Source organism: Pelodiscus sinensis, chromosome 1 (assembly GCF_052426305.1).
Source record: "Pelodiscus sinensis isolate ZL-2025 chromosome 1, ASM5242630v1, whole genome shotgun sequence".
Taxonomy (NCBI): domain Eukaryota; kingdom Metazoa; phylum Chordata; order Testudines; family Trionychidae; genus Pelodiscus; species Pelodiscus sinensis.
Genome location: NC_143052.1, coordinates 226,732,508 through 226,750,217, shown reverse-complemented (window position 1 = coordinate 226,750,217; position 17,710 = coordinate 226,732,508). Strand labels below are relative to the sequence as shown.

At 40.0% G+C, this 17,710-nt stretch overlaps 1 protein-coding gene across 1 annotated transcript in view; it reads right to left on the bottom strand.

Moving 5' to 3' along the window:
- Positions 1-1,872: 1,872 nt before the first annotated feature.
- Positions 1,873-17,710, bottom strand: part of PRKX (protein kinase cAMP-dependent X-linked catalytic subunit) — a 112,878-nt gene continuing 97,040 nt past the window's right edge. Inside the window, exons 7-9 of the mRNA XM_075915508.2 lie at positions 13,811-13,888; positions 7,348-7,497; positions 1,873-6,124 (exon numbers count right to left, since the gene is read on the bottom strand). Of these exons, the coding sequence (XP_075771623.2) occupies positions 7,372-7,497; positions 13,811-13,888 (204 nt within the window). The 3' untranslated portion in view covers positions 1,873-6,124; positions 7,348-7,371. The remainder of the gene's footprint in view (positions 6,125-7,347; positions 7,498-13,810; positions 13,889-17,710) is intronic.

Here is a 17,710-nt window from a genome sequence, read left to right as displayed (position 1 = left end):
TGCCTATAAGCACCTGAAGATTGGATAGTTAAAAGGAAGCAGATAAGGATCAAAGGGAACTAACACAAGAATCCACATAGAGAGCTGGTGGCACCTTCATTGAACGTTAGGTAATGTACCAGCCATCCATTGTCCCAATTGAGGAGATGATGCTCAGAGTGAGAACTGAATTTGTGGATGAATTGTAACTCCAATGCCTCCCTGTGTATTTGACTAGTAGAACTGGTTTGTGATACCATCTACATGTTTTGTAGCACTATAAAGTGCTACCAGACCTTTTACCACTTGAAGTGTAGCTTTCAAGCCTCCCCCAACTGTGTGTGTGTGTGCACGCATGCGCAGAAAGTGGAGAAGTGGCTTCTGTCTAGCAGGGTGGGGGTGCTCAGAGCTTCAGAGGGCATCAGCAGATTTGGGGCTGAAGTCCCCAGCTCCATCTCTCAGTATATATGCCCCAGTGCACAGAATTCTGATAACTGTTGTATGCAGATCTGAGGACCAGTAAATTCAGCCACCCTGATAGAGAACATTACATCAGGTCCACACTGAACTACATCAGGACAAAGATGTTTACACAGTTTAATGAGAACTTTGCATATTACATTTTTAGTATGGGAGATCCCACTAAAGAAACCGGAATAACAAAACTTCCAAAATGCTTCAAAATAGTGGCTACTGAAATATCCTTCACCACCTGAGTCTTGTGCTGAGAAATCTTAACTTTCGCTTTAAAATGGGACAGTTTAAAAAAAAAAAGGGTTAAGTGTTTTTATTTTGAAGGCTGTGTCACGTTACTGGATTTTGAGGGGAGCAGCCAGATTGCTGCTGCACCCATAGGTGGGGGTGTTGGCCCCAGAAAATGGTATAAAGGGGGGCCATTTGGGGTGTTGAATAGAAGCTCACTGTCTGCTAATCCTATGTACGCTGTTCATGTGTTTGTATAATGTCTGTGTGTGCAATTATAAGCATGTACTTGTATGGATACTGAATATTTCCCTGCATGTGGTTAAGCAGTGGGCAGAGCCCGGCCTATGGACATGCTAATCAGAAAGTCCCTGTGGGACAATGGCACTCAATGGGCCAAGGACACACCTAAAGAATGAGTGGTGACTCATACCTAAAGGCTACCAGCAGGCAACACAGGAATAAGCCGGGGACCAGGTGACCTGCGATAGCCAAGAAGAGACGAGGAAGAAGGGATAAATAGGCCATGTGGTGGTCTCCATCTTGTTCTCAGCTCAGCACTTCATCCCAGAGGCAGCATTGCAGGGATCGAAGAGCCGGAAAGACCTGTGAACCCATCCTGATTCTAGGATGTGCAACAAGGACTTTTAAGCCAGCAGCTGTAACATCTCTGCTAGAGCCTGCATCGAGGACTGGGAAGATTCGATGCATGTAATGTACTATTCTTTAACAACCTTACTCTCATGCTTTTCTTTCTTGTGATAATAAACCTTTAGTTGTTAGATGCTAAAGGATTGGCCCAGCGTGATTTGTGGGTAAGGTCCAAAGGGTAAATTGACCAGGGATCTGTGGCTGGTTTCTTAGAACCGGACAGAACTTGTTCGGGGTAGGTGGGATTGGGTGCCAGGACCCCCCACCTGTGTATGAGGCCCGGAGCCATCTGGGGCACGGATATTGCTGGGGTGTTGGAGGGGTTTTGCTCGTGAGGCTTCAGGCAGGTGCTGAAGCGCTCTGTGGGACTGGTTTGTGTCCTGTTTGGAGAGGTCACCAGTCTGGGGGCTGTAAGGAGCCTCGGATTTGAGCAATTAGCCCTGAGCGGACGCCCTCAGCTGTGCCCGGACACAGCCCGGTCCGTCACAGGCTGGTGCAGAAGTTATAACCTCTTCCCAATATAAATGAAGCAAACTAGAGTTTAGACACTTAAAAAGATAGAAAGGTTTATTAAACAAATTCAGAATTGATGGATATTACATAAATTAAACAGCAGTAAAATTTTACTAGAGTTTATGTACAGGTCACAGTGATTTTAATTGTGCAATGAGGGCTGACATGACTTTGAACAGTACTTATGCATGGGATTTAGGACAAGCAACTAACAATATGTAACATTAGTCTAAATTAACTGCTAGACTTTCAAGGTTCAAATTGGTTAAGTAGTACACTGATGCCTGCTGCAACTAACACTACTTAGTATGCCAATATTTATCAAGCAGTTAGGTTTGCCATAGAAAAGTGCAAAACATGGAAAAGTCTGTACACAGTACAGTACAAAAAGAATCATGCTATAGTTCTTGAAAGCTGAACAACAATTCTATAGCATAGGAAGCACTGCATCACAAGTCTTCTGAATGGCAAGCAGATGGGCTGAACAGCAGGCATATTTTAATTGCTTTCAAAATCCACAAAATCCCTGTTCAAACATAGTTTAGTATATTTTGATCAATTAACAATGGCTTTTCTACAGTGGAAGATCACATTAGTAAAAGCTCAGTAGCACAAGTATTCATCAATTAAGCTAATTTACAGGAAAATCTACAGCATGTTCTCCATCTAAATCATGAAGCATTTATATCATTTGGTTACAAGGCAATTTAGTTTACAATGCAAGTTTACTCCTTTAAAAACTCATATCGGGCAGTTTAAAAACAAATATAAACAAAGATTTTCAATGCTTCTTCTTTAATATTCTTGTTCACCGAAGCTGAAGAAATAAAGGTTTTATAATATGTTGTGGGGGGAACAGCAAGCATTTATATGAAAAGAACATATTAACAAAAGCAAAGATTATAAAATGAACTTTCAAACATGTAACACTTGAGCCATAAAAAAATGAAAGTGTTCTAAATTATCAAAGAAATTAAGGTCCTTCATGGAGCACCTGTCCAAGAACTCCTGGTTATGCACAAATATCTATTTGCACTGATGTGGTGTAAAGTCCTAAAGTAGAAACGTGTTAAAAATGAAAATGACCCAGGTATGCAAATAAATAAAATGGGTAGTTAGTGGTGCCTCTTAATTTCTATATTATACAGAAAATAACTGCTCATAATTACAAAAGGTTGCACTTAAATAATGTTATGAAAGTGGTTTATGGTTAATCATTTTAAATTACCAAAATGTGAAATAAATTTTACATGAGAAAGCATGTAATGAGATTATCAGTCTGTAATCATTAGAGATCAGCAGTTGAGCTATATATGCACACACAATTCCAGAAAGAATGTAAAGTCAACCTACCAACTTAATTTCCCTGCTTGATTAAATCCATTTCTTTACTCTCTGGCATAAAGTTTCAGAACAACCATTACCAGCAATGGATAAATTTCATAGGCAAAAATTTAATTACAGGTGTGAAAACATTCAAGATCAATTACAACCAATGTGGTAAGTGTGTTCAAATATAATATTCCCCTCTTCTGGCTTTGAAGATGTAAATGAGGCCTGTTCAGTTATTATATCTGTAAACAGAGTTCCTGAAATTCAGCACACTCATTACAATATGTACATTTTGTAATAAGAAATTGGTTTTTTTTTTAGTTCTCCATAAAATACTGTAAACTTACACATTAGAAAAAAACTGTACTCTGTCTAGAAAATACAAGCTGTTTGTTGTGTACTTGGTTATTCTATCAAGTCAGCAAGAAAAAGTTATTTCCTTGCATAGAAATACATGCCAGGCCAAGGATTTTACAGGGCTATATAGGTCTATCAAGAAAAATGACTCTTCCTTATGACAGTTCTGTATCTCATTTTTACTTATTATTACCACATTCTAGATAGCATTTAATGGGAGTGGCACTTGGGGCCTATTAATAACCAGCAACTTGTGGCACTTGCATAAAGTTATCAAGATGTCAAAAGTGTGACACAGAATTTCCCTGTGTCAGTTTACCAACAGATAGACCCTGTATGCATTTCTGCAAGACTACATAATCAGACACAGTACTGTGTAGCGGTTCAAGGATATAGCCACTAATTTTTCAATATAAAGCAGACCTGTGAGTTTGACATATGACTAATCGTACACAGTGACAAACATACATCGGTTAGCTCACTGCACTTGTGTACTCTGTAGAACTAGTACAGATGTCAGCAGGATTGTACTGCCAGAGACTCCTGGCTGAAAACTGACTGAAATCAGAAGTTTGGGTTACATGAAACAAGTGATCACTTGAAAATCACATACTATATTGCATTCAGCATGCAGTTCAGAACAATTACTCATCTTAGGTGCAGATTTCAACAATACCTAGGACACGGCAGGTTATGACTGAAGTGCAGAGCTGTGTGGAGAAGCATCCACATCATCTGCTTTAGTATTCTTAAACTCTAATTAGAGCCATTGGTATAAGTAGTAAGATTCCAGTGTACAAATAGGCCTTTTAAAAAATACTTTTGGCCTAAATACCATCATTTTCACTACAAATCTTATCTACAACACAATGATTGGAAGCATGTATTTTGTTTTTTAAACCTTGACACTTCAAAATCAATTCCTCATGTTAGCGCAAACATCACAGTGTGAAATAATGACATTAAATATTTTTGAATTACATGTAAATTATCTTCGCATATATGTGCAGGGCTCGACAAACTAGGCAATCTACTCGCCCGTGGCGAGTAGATTTTAGCCTGACGGGGCTGCACAGTGCGGTCTGCACATGCGCAGTGTGCGCTTCCGTGCGGCTGGCAAGCCCTAAATATGTGTGTATACATACATCACCTGCAAGTATTTGGTGCTACTTAAAATGAAGCATTATTGCAAACTACCCCTTAAATACAGCATGTTCCACTTATAAACTGATGTGGTCCACCTACAAAACTGATCAGAACAAACAGATTTGTCCAGTCTTGCATGTCCTAAATGCCTAATGCGTTTAACCCTGCATTTTCAAAAATAGGAGCACAAAGTTAGGCATCTAAATACATACTTAAGATCCTGATTTTCAAAAGTATGGAGCATCCAACAAGTCCCACTTAGGTCAATAACAAAAAGAATGTCAGTATAATCAAAGAATGCCTGGTACTGCTAGTACTCTGAACTTGACTAAACAGAGCTGCTAGCGAGAGGCAAGAATTTTAAAAATGAAGCTTTGTATTTCCACAAAGTTACGTAATTCTGTAATTTTTTTAAAAAGGGAAATATTTTGCAGCATAACCAAACAACAACAACTTTTAATAGTTTTCAGGGTTTTTTTTTTTTTTTAAGTGAAGATTTGTTAGGGAAGATTGAGTACTCTTCACTAACATGTTCTACTGTTTGTACTGCTGTTCACATTTTTCAGATTTTCTCTGAATCTCATTTCTCTTGATTAACAGGAGAAAAAGAATAAAGTAGAACCACAGGGAAAGAGACAACAAATCAACCCCATTAGCCGCATGCACTGCTTTATGTACCATACAGTGAATTCACATAAAAGGGAAACACACTATACACTGTATGTAGTCATCAAATGCATTGTGTTAACCAAATTTATGAAGCTAAGATATTTAGAAAAAAATATCAAGCATACCCTTTTTCTTTCTGCTTTCAAGTATTATGGTTTCAAATGTGAAGTACTGTAAATTTTAGGTACAAATCTTTTAAAACTTAATTATTTTTATTTTTTACAAAGAATTATAAAATGTATAAGATGACCAAAAACTCATTTATGCTTTAAGATTTTTCCTCCAGAGAACTTCTTGAAAAACATTATCTGAAAAATAAAAATCATAGACTCTGCAAAGTACAAAAATTTACATCTTCGCACAGTTCCTGTGCTTTAGTTGTATTGCATTCATTATATACATATATACTAATTTGTGCTTTTAATTACACAAGTTTAGTATCAACTTATAAAATTAAATCTATGCATTAACTATGCAAAAAGGATCCAGGCATAGCAGGAAACTAACACTAAAACATAAGTTATAAAACAACAGAATTTTTCCATGAGTCTACGACAGACAAGATTTACAGTTTCAATTTGCTAATCAAATGCCAATTCTATACAGTTAAAAGGATTCTCACCTGCCTGCCAATTGCTTAGATATTTATTTACTAATGTGCACGTATGAATGTGATAACACTCTCCTACATGTCAAAGAATGTCTTCATGTACTCAGTTCTTCTTTGCAAAATTTCTAATACCACATCAATCTTCTTCCAGTTTCTACCATAAAACTAAAAGGAACAAACAAAAATCCCAGTTTAAAAGAATGCCGAAATCCAGGTTAGTGTATTTAAGATTATAAGGCTCTAAAACCAGAAACATATAAATAATTGGATTTCCTCACCTGTAAACTTACCTAGTACAGATGGAAACTCTCCTAGTCTACCATCATCCATGGTCCAGCATGATTTCAGCTGGCTGCATATCATGGGCGTGGCCAAGTTTCCCACAACCCCATGAAGTATGCTTACAGCCAGCAGTCCTGGCCCTCAGGTGTTCTGTGCTGCTGTCTAGCTCTAATTTACCCCTAAATATCTTCTAAGAGCCCACTGAGCAGTGGGCACGTTGTTAATGCTGCTAGACAACACTGACCTCCCATGATTCAGCAAATTCTCTGGTTCAGCACTAGTCAGGCACAAAGGTGCCAGACTAGAGAGGTTCAACCTGTGTCTCTTCATCTAGTACACTTTATAGTATTTATACATTTACTATATGTTTAAACAGCTATTCTGTCTAGAACAGTGATGGGCAACCTGTGGCCCATTGGGGTTCTCCCTGCAGCCCATACATGTCCTCTCTGATCCTCTCCCATGCACATTTCGCACACTGGGGCCTCGCGCTTCCTCCTCCTCCCTCCCAGCACTTTCAGAGCACCATGAATCCACTGGTTCGCGCTCTGCCCCCGCTTCTTCCCCTACCCCATAAAGCTTGAATGCTGCAAATCAGCTGTTTGTTGTTGTTCAAGCTCTGGGAGGAAGGGGCAGGAGCAGATATGAAGCATGAATCAGCAAATTCATGGCACTCCAAAAGTGCTGGGAGGGAGTGGGGAGGAGCAGGAAGTGCAGGGCTACAGCTTCCCAGTGCACGAGAGGTGTGTGTGTGGGGGGGGAAGAGGGCAGAGGGGGGTGCGCAAGCAACAGGAGGAACCCCAGTGGGCTGCAAGTTTCCCACCACTGACAATCATGCATCCCACAGAGGCAAAGGGCCACTCATGCAGCTCACTCACTAGTCTTAGCTGCCCATCGCTGGTCTGAAGCGATTCTTCTCCATTTTTCTCACCCTAACCAAATCTGCAAAGTGAATTATGTAGTGATGTGAATAAGTAAGCAGAAGGTGTTTCTCTTTTGGATAAGGCTCTGTTGTACAAACCAACATTCCCTACTGAATTTCAATTTACATACTGCATGCTACTATTTTAGTCAGGTTACAGTTCACAAAGATGAAGGCCATATACCTTGCCAAGTTTGGTTGCCCACTCTCAGAAGTTCTGGAAAATCTCTAGATCTTTCGGGGCCACAGGAGGGGTTTTGTTCCAGTCATCTTCAGGATAAGCTTCAAAATTAGATGTATCTCCATCATTGGATACCTTCGGCATTATTGGAGGCTGACCAGAAATAAAACAATACAAAAATGAAATAGACATTTAATACGACAATAAATATCTCAATTCATTACTCACCATCTTATTGAACATGTTTTAGGTTGGTACCCATGCTGTAGAAATTGTACAAATAAACAGCAAGTGACAATCCCTGTGCAAAGAGCTTGCTATCTAAAATGCGACACACTATAGGAAGACAAGTGGGGGAAAAAAAATCAAAGGGACAGAGAAGAGTGTGGATGGGGCGCTGATGTGGTCTGCACAATGAGCCAGTAACAGATTCTGACAGCAAACACTGAATGATTTTAGAGGGGACATTCATATCTTCAGATATGATGGTTCTGTTACAAAAGAGAATAAAATTTCTGTGATCTGATTTTTTGACACAAGGATGAGCAGAGTTAATAAATGCTTTAGAACAATGTTGACTCTGGATTAAACCGAAGAGAGTACAACAATCACATCAAAGCTGAAGCTTTCATCCTTAACTCATCTGGTTTTTCCTAGAGATTTGACCATAATCACTAGCTTAATTCTCTCTAAGGGTCAACGGATGTCTTGCCATTGACTTCATACTCGGGAAACATGAAAGAATGAAAGAAACACCATGAAGGAAAGGATGAGGAAAAGAAAGTAGTAAGACAAGAAAAACAAATACTTTCCCGCACCCCTCTTCAAATAATTAGGAAAGAGGAGAGACGATTTTCTAATCATTTATAGGTACGTTCAAGGCTTCTCAATTGTAGCACAGTGCTTGCATACTGTGAAGAATGACAATTTAGTAAAGAGATTAGATTGTAACAGAACATTCTGGGAAGCTTGTTAATCGTTTTGAAATGTACCATAATTGCCTAGTGACTAACATTTCAGAGTTAAATATAAATGAGCAAACAACTTTTTCCTGTAGAATATCAATAAGTGATTTGGTCACATTAAATATTGATATATTTTTAATACCTCTTTGCCATGATGACATTAGTAGTTCCTTTTGTTGGTAACAGTAAAGGTACCTCTTTCCAATCCCTACCCAAAAAGAAATCTGTGCAATTTTTTATATTTGTTTTCAGAATTTCCCCCAAATTGGGGCATTTAAGTTTGTTAAAATGTTTCATTCATGTCATTAATATCTTATGCTTTTTCTCCACTTGCAATAATTTTGCAGTAGAAAAGCATTCAGCAGTTCAAATTCCTTATTTTAAGAAAGTAGCCACATCCCCAAATGCTAATTTTACAATATTTTATTAAAAAGAATTTATTTTACCTCACAAAATATTTTAAAGCAAATGTGGAGAGATGGTGAGGAACCATCTGTTCTTGGCTTCCCTTGAAGGCCCTTCGTGTTCCTAATATTAGCCTGAGGATTCCCAGTCTTCATAGCCTTCCCAATCTTACATCTAGCATCATAATCACCATTGTTCTTTTCTTCTGAGCCTGAAGTACAGAACAGGGCTCCCTTCTCTCTCTTTGTCCAGATGGGTTTGTATGCAGCAAACAGATGTTGCCTTCTCTCACAAACCTCCTATCCTTTTCTAAGGAGCAAATTTAGCAACCCTGTCTCTTTGGCTTGGTATTACAAAGGCACTAGAATACAGGCAGTCCCCGACTTACACGGATCCGACTTATGTCGGATCCGCACTTACGAACGGGGCTTTCTCGCCCCGGAGGTCGGGGCGAGAAAGCCCCGTTCGTAAGCTGCTCCGGTGCCCCTGGTCTGCTGGAGACCGTCTCCAGCAGATCAGGGGCACCGGGCGGGTTCCCGCGCTTCTGAGGCTTTGCTAGAGCAAAGCCTCAGAGGCGCAGGGAACCGCCGCTGCTGCCACTTCAGTCTGGGTGCCTGTGGTCTGCTGGGGATGGTCCCCAGCAGGTCCCCAGCAGACCACAGGCACCCAGACTGAAGCAGCAGCAGCGGCGGCTCCCCGCGCCTCTGAGGCTTTGCTCTGGCAAAGCCTCAGAGGCGCGGGACCCCCCCGCGGCTGCGGCTTCAGTCCGGGAGCCTGTGGTCTGCTGGGGACAATCCCCAGCAGACCACAGGCACCCAGACTGAAGCCGCAGCCACGGCGGGGTCCCTCGCCTCTGAGGCTTTGCCAGAGCAAAGCCTCAGAGGCACGGCACCCCGCTGCCGCTCTGCTCCCCGTGTCCCTGTCTGCTGGGGGGGGGGGGTGCAGCTAGTGTGCTCCCCCCCCCCCCCCCCAGCAGACCAGGCTTTTGTTTTGGACTCTGGGGCAGAGCAGCTGGGGCGCTGCCGATTGGTCCTGCAGCGCCCGCTCTGGGCACTACTGGACCAACCCGGCAGCACCCCAGCTGCTCTGCCCCAGGCGTCCCCAAGTCAGCTTCTGCTGAAACTGACCAGCGCTGACTACAGGAAGCCCCAGGCAGAGTTGCTCTGCCCCGGGCTTCCTGGAATCAGCTGCTGATCAGTTTCAGCAGCAGCTGACTTGGGGACGCCTGGGGTTCTTAAGTTGATTCTGTATGTAAGTCAGAACTGGCGGTCAGTTTCAGCAGTGTCTGAATCCGGGCGCCAGTTCCGACTTACATACAGATTCAACTTAAGAACAAACCTACAGTCCCTATCTTGTACGTAACCCGGGGACTGCCTGTAGTACCAAGCTATTTAATATAAAGCTTTCTTCATACAACTTGCAAAAAGCCACTAGCAGAGCAGAACATTATTAGTTCCTTTAATAAAATTTAACATGAAAACATTCTCAAATTGATGATTATTCCCATTAGATATAGATTATCTTCCTTAGTTATTTCAATATTACATCCAAAGTCATGTCATCAGTATGGAACTAGGAGGAAAACAGTCTTCGTCTCAAACTCTAGTCTCAAGCTGATTCCTATCCGCACAAAATGTCTCGGAGCCAACTATGCAGATGATCACCCAAAGTTTGATGGCTTTCCCAGGCATAATTCCCTTTCTCTGAGGGGGGCTCAGATCCAGCCTTCGAGAGGCTGGATTCAGAGACACAAAGGGCAGGTGGTTCCCAGTCTTTTGAATGGATCAAAATCTTATTTTTTATTCCTCCCTCCCCCCACAGCCATAGTTAGAAAGGAAAGCTTGAAAATATGAACCCAGTGAGACCACAGTCACAACAGCTGGTTGAGTCAGCTTCCAGAAGAGTAGGAGTGGCAGCGATTAGAGCCTGGGAGGATGCTACTTGGTACAAACTCTTCTCACAGTAAACCTGGCCCTTGTTGAATGAGGGAGGACTGGATGGTTGTAGGTATCGGATACCCAGATGGGCTCTGTGGCATCAGTTCCACTTTGGTGAGGCTCACATGAACCTCTGGGTACTGTCCCTCCCCTCTGGCTTTTTAGCTCCACTGATTGCTGGCAGAAAAAAATGCAAAAGTCCTCTCCCAGGTGGCCTCCAAATGAAATGCTTTTCATAATACATATGCAGATCTGCATCTTCTCTATTCTTTCTCAAATATCTGAATGAGCACTGGGATAGTTACAAACACTGACATTCCAAATCATCATTGAGTTTGCGAATAACACACTTCACTGAAATAAACAGGGCAGTTCACACCAATTAGAGATATTATTTTGGACAACTCTGCAGACATCTGCACAACTTAGTGCTCATTTAATGTTTTCAAGGTTTCTTCACAGTAAGAGTCAGAAACGTCCTGTTTTAAATGAAAGCTGAGCTTCAGGAAAAGATAGCTGCCTAAAAAGGTGAGCTAGCTTGCTAATTCAGCCTACTCCAATATTTGTGATAAAAGAATCAACTGTGTAACATAGCTGAAACCCATGACTTTTAGTCAAGATAGGATGAAGAAATCTTGTTCCATGCACAGATTTAATTTTATTGGTTCTTTGGAAGAAACATGCATAGATTTCTGTGTAAGAGATTCAGAGACAAGAGCGTAATGTTTTAAAGGCATAATGAACTCAAAGTCCACTCTCCCCTTAACTTTTTTTCTTATGATACTAGATGAAGGTGAGAAAGGAGTTATTTGAATTCAGTTTTAGGTTGAGATTTTTTTTAAAAGGATCTTAGAAGTATTTTAGGAAAAGAGAAACCAGGATGATAAATATAGAAAAGGGAATTAATAGAGCCTGGGAACTGTAAAGGGGCCTAAGGGCCTTAGACACAATTATTGTATTTCAATGGAATGTGCATGGTTAACTCCTTTAATATCCTTTATAAATCCTAAATCTGACTTTTCTATATTTATTATCCTGTTCCCTCTTCCCAAAACAAACTACACATTTATAAACTGAATCTCTTAGTAAAAGCTTAACTCATACCAGAAAAATTAAGATATTATGAAAAGATAATTCTCTGTATTCCAATTCTCAAACCAAGAATATTCAAGTGTAAGATCTTACAAATTTTTTCTTAGCTTTCCCTTTCTCTCTAGAAGATCAGATATGCATATGATAACTCATCACAAACACTGAGGACACTTCTACATTAGCAACTTTTGCCAGTATATGAACGTCAGTTAGAATTATGGTTTTTTGTGGCATTTCATACTAGAAAAAATCCTGGAGTAGACAGTTATCCTGGGCACCACATTTCAAGAAAGATGTGGAGAAATTGGAAAGGGTACAGAGAAGAGCGACAAGAATGATTAAAGGTTTAGAGAACATGACCTATGAAGCCAGGCTTCATGAACTGGGCTTGTTTAGTTTGGAAAAAAGAAGATTAAGGGGGACATGATAGCGGTTTTCAAATATCTAAAAGGGTGTCACAAGGAGGAAGGAGAAAATTTGTTCCTCTTGGTTTCTGCGGACAGGACAAGGAGTAATGGGCTTAAAGTGCAGCAGGGGAGGTTTAGATTGGACATTAGGAAAAAATTCCTAACTGTCAGGGTGGTCAAATATTGGAATAAATTGCCAAGGGAGGTGGTGGAATCTCCCTCTCTGGAGATATTTAAGAACAGGTTAGATAGACATCTGTCAGGGATGGTGTAGACGGAGCTTGGTCCTGCCTTGAGGGCGGGGGGCTGGACTCGATGACCTCTCGAGGTCCCTTCCAGTCCTATTATTCTATGATTCTATGAAAATTGGTTCCCCCCCCCCCAGTTAAGGATTATTTTATCAGAGAACAGGTACACACTATAGAAACAAAAGTACTTTTTGGCCAACATAATCTGTGTCCACAGTATTAGAGCTTGTGATAGGACTGATATGACATGACAATAAGGCATAATGTCAAAGTTCACAGGGACTAATCATTCCTTAATTAGAACACCGCTATTCAAAAGAAGAATATCAAGGGTGTTTGGACTCAAAGCTGTAACATTAAGTGCTTATGCACCTTATTAATTGGCTTTGTATAATCGCCAAGTAAATGTGTCCTTCTGTAAAATGCATCTCAGTAGAATAGTTGTCATGTGGACATGTTCAATTCTAAGTACTACATACTTTTTAAAACATTATCTCTCTGAATTGTGCCCCCAAATTCACATTTTGCTTACACAGTTTCTATAGCAGATAATTTAAAAAACATGAGATACCAATATATATGGATAAAACATCTGAAGTGAAGCATTATTTTCTAACATTGAACAGTCACATATGGCTCTCTTTAAACAACATCTACATGAAAAGGAGAAAACACGAATAATCTCTTTGTTCTCAAAAGTTTCAATTATTCCAGCCAGAAATTCTATCCAGAAGTTTACTGCTTCACATACATACATAAATACGCAAGCACAAATGTGTCTGAGCAATACCTGACTGACATTATGTGGTGTAATAAATCACATTAACGATTAAGTGGAATTGTACCACCTTGACCTTCTCTTTAACAAAAAAGGATGAAGTTACACCTGCAAATAACTTAAATTAGCCTATATTATCTTTTTACATGCATTTATTCCTCTATAAAGGCTAAATGTAAGTGCTTCTGAATTGTTAGAATTCTAATAATAAATTAATTCCCCCCACCCAAAAGCATTACATTTTATTTAAAGATTTTTCTGCACTGGATCTGAGAAGAGATTTAAATGTAGAATAAAATATGCCTAATCATTATTTCTGAGAAACAGCTATCAGTTACTGTGTAATGAGACATATGTATGCAAAGAAGGATATAATTTTCAGATTATGTTTCAGATTGTGTAATGTAAACCCCACATCAATTTGGCAGATGTTAAATACGGACTAATGTAAAGCATATCTTTTGAAAGAATCAATATTTGTAAATGAATCATATGAACATACATTTCAAATTATTCTGTAATAGTTCTTAACTAGATACACATGCAACATTATATCTCTATATACTATCAGAAGATATATTGCATGAATAATTTTTGATTACCATAGTCTACATAAGATTTCTGTACAAAATACCTTTAGTTTTCTTTGAGGTACAGCTTCCCACTCTATAGACCTGAACCACCGATGCCTTTTCACATCATCTGCTCCATTCTTTAAAAACAAACAAACAAACAAGAGAGTGTAAGGTAATGTGAATGCCATAAAACCTTGACCTGTTTTCAAACTATTCCCTTTAACCCCCCCTTAAGTTCAAACTTTACATTAAAAAAAATTCCAGAATACCAGAAGTTATTCATAACCCTATAATATGGAGAGAAATATAAAAGAAAAATAGCAAAGCTTCCACAAGATCATTAAATAACCAGGGAGAATAAAAAAGTTTGCTACTATACAAATTTATTTATTTAGAATATAAGCTTCTATTTTATTTCTGAAAAGCTCTTCAATCTAGTTATATACGCTGGATAAGATTTCTCAGTGGTATGAAGGGCCAGTGAAAAGCTCTTTAGACCACTGAAACCCCCTTCCTGGGCTGCAAAAGGGTTGTGGGGATCTGCATTTCCACAGTTCAGTGGCACTAAAGATTTCATATATGTGGTACAAGGTCATGGGAAAGTGCAGAATCCCAATACCAAAGCTTTAGGTTGAGTGAGTATATTTTCCCAATCTCCAATATCTTCTCTCTCCTGGCACTTTACTACTCATGAAAAAAAAAGTATAAAACTAACAAAGAATTTTGAAAATATTTTTTTCAGATTTTATATATGAAAAAAATATTTTCGAAATTCTTTGTGAGCTCTCTCTATATATATCTATATCTAGCTCACAAATAATTTTAATGAGCGGTATGCACTTCAGCACCCAGCAGTGCTCCAAATGACAAAGGGAATAAGACTTTCTATAAATAGATTAGAAGCAAGAGAAAGATCAAAGACAGGACAGGCCCATTGTTCGGTGAGGAGTGAGAAACAGTAACAGGAAAGTTGGAAATGGCAGAGGTGCTTAATGACTTCTTTGTTTCGGTCTTCACCAAGAAGTCTGATGATAAAGGAATCACCTCAATGGCAATTGATCCCTGAGCCTATGACAAGAAGAAGGCAGGGGGGAGGGAGGTGGAGGGAGAGAAACCACAGAAGGATAATTATCATTGAAGTTCCAGGTTTGATCAGTTACAAAGTTCATGAAAACTGGATAGGGGCTCTGTAATAGGAAAGAAGCTCAGGAATTCACCTCAAGGGGAAAAAAAATGACAAAGTGAAGCAGGAGTAACTGATGTTGAGCCTCAAATAACTGGACTGATGACTTGATTTTGGACACCTCCTCTACTTAGACTAGAGGAAGGCTCTACCGAGGCCAGTATTCTCAAATTAATGAAGCTCTCTATGAGGTCAGCTAACATTTGACTCTGTTAACAGTTAGTCCTAGGTTATGAAATAAGTCTATGATACCCAAGTTGCACAACTGTATTGTGAAGGGAGATGTAATTAACTAAACAGTTATAAAAATATGAAATGACTGATTTGCCCTTTTTAGATTTTTTTTTAAATTAAAAAAAACTCATGGAAATGCATTGAAGAGATCTCAAAGAATCGCTTCTCTGAGGAAACATCACTTACTCCTTTCCCAGGTGTAGAAGTTTAGCTTTGTTTTCTGAGATATGAGAACAGGGAGAAATGACAATTTGGGGTAATTGCAGGCACTACTGAAAATCTGTGTCAAAACTTCAAGTGACATTAGACCTTACTCATTAATCTGACATGAGTCTCCACTACTGCCATATGCGCAGGAAGTAGCATTGCAGGGGGAGCTACAGAATCATCTAGTTTTACAGTCCCCAACCCTGTGCTCTTGCTGCCCAGGTTCCCAGTCTTGTGTCCTGTTAATACTCAGGGGCTCAGCCCTGCTTGCCTGCCAGCTCTGCTGCCAATGCTGGCCTTCAGATCCTCGCTGCCAGCCCAACATGCAGGGCCCTGGCTGCTGGCCCCATGCCTGGGATTCTGCATCCTCCATAGCTGTGGCCCCAGCCTCCAACTTCCATACCACATCCACATTCTCAGACCCACGGTCCTGCTCTTGGCCCCAGCTCTAAGGAGTAGCAAAGGGTGCTGGCAGGAGTAAGGGAATGTGTAGCTCAGCACCCCCACTCCCAAAAATTGTTCTAGCATCACTGACTACTGAGGAAACAGAGATTTCTGTTGTAGACTATTCCTTGAGGTTGATGATTACTAAAATTACCATTTAGTAATGGGCAGTAAACAAAAATTCATTGTCCATGACTTGTACTATATAGCCCAGACTAAATCTTAGGGGGTAGGGTGAAAGCAGGCACTGAGGGCACACAGACCAGTACGTGCCTTTCCCTCAGCTCCTAGCTGAAGACATGGCCAGAGGGCCCTGCACATTTGTGGAGAGAGGTCTTTAAAAGCTTGGTCAAGAGGGCGAATGGAACATCTGTAGGTCTTACATCAAGATGGAAAATGGGAGAAAACACTTAAGTACATGTTTCATAATCTGGTTGGCAGATTTGGCTATATCCTTGGAATGGTATATAATAAACCAAATGTTCTGCCTGGTAATCCTTTTGTCAGGTGTGAAATAAGAGTCTCTTATTAATGCACTGTTTGATATTGAGCTCAAGGAGCATCAAACTGAATAAAGTTTGACAGAAGAAAGACTGGATACATAAAGCCAATATGCATTTGTCCTTTGGAAACATTTCTTCATGTCTACCTTACCAGGATAGATTGGTTATAATCTACAAATGAATTCAACTGAAGTGGCTGTAAGGATAGCAACATCTGTTTATCAGCCTTTTCGTCTCTTGGCTGTCTGTCTGCCACTTTTGCCAGCCATTCTTGCCTTCCAAGCTTTCCGTGGGCTCAGACAGAGTCCAGCATCTGCCTAAGTTTTGTTGCCTGATTACAGAAGGAAGCCATTCACGGGACAAAGCAGAACTAATAAAAGAGAAATGACTTTTTGTTCTTTCTCTGGACATATCTTTAAGTCAGAGTAGAAAAAATTAAAGATGAAACCAAAGATGAGCAGACAAACTGTGTGCAGTGTTGGAGTGACCAAAGATGTACATGGACAAGAATGTACAAAGACAGACACAAAAAGAAAACTGGCAAACTGGACAATGGCGGTAGAAAAACAGAAACCTGAAGAGAAGGAACAACATATGGTTAAATCACCAAGAGGGAGAACATAAGAATGGACATACTTGGTTAGACCAATTGCCCAGACAGCTCACTATCCTGTCTTCTGACAGTGGTCAGAGCCTGATGCTTCAGAAGGAATTAATAGAACAGTGCAGCTATCAAGCAATCAACCAATCCCAGCTTCTGGCAATCAGAGATCTAGACACCCGGAGCATAGAGTTGTATTTCTGAGCATCTTGGCTAACACTCATTGTCAGACCTATGAACTTACCTATTTTTTAAACTCTATTTTTGCCTTCACCTCTCCTGGCAACAAGTTGCATAGACTGATCATTTATTCCATGAAGATGTACTTCTTTTGTCGGTTTTAAACTTGCTGCCTATTAAGTGAGCCCCAATTCTTGTGTTAAATGAAGGGGTAAATAACACTTATTTACTTTCTCCCCACCATTCATGATTTTACAGACCTCGTTAGATCCCTCCTTAGTCATCTCTTTTCCAAGCTGATTAGTCTTAATCTTTTTTTCCATCTCTCTTTATACAGAAACCATTCCAAATCCAATCCTCTGGTAGAGAGGCTGACAAACGATAGGTTGCATACCAGTTAGTAGTTCTACAGTTTCACAACAAGGTTTCTTCAGAACTCTTGAGTGATTATCATCTGGTCCTGATGACTTCTTATTGTTTAATTTATCATACTGTTCCAAAATGTCACCAACCAACAATCTGATTCTGGAACCGTTTCTCACATTTGCCACCCAGAAAACATGACTCAGGTGTGGGAATTTCCCTAAGACAGAATGCAGTGATGACT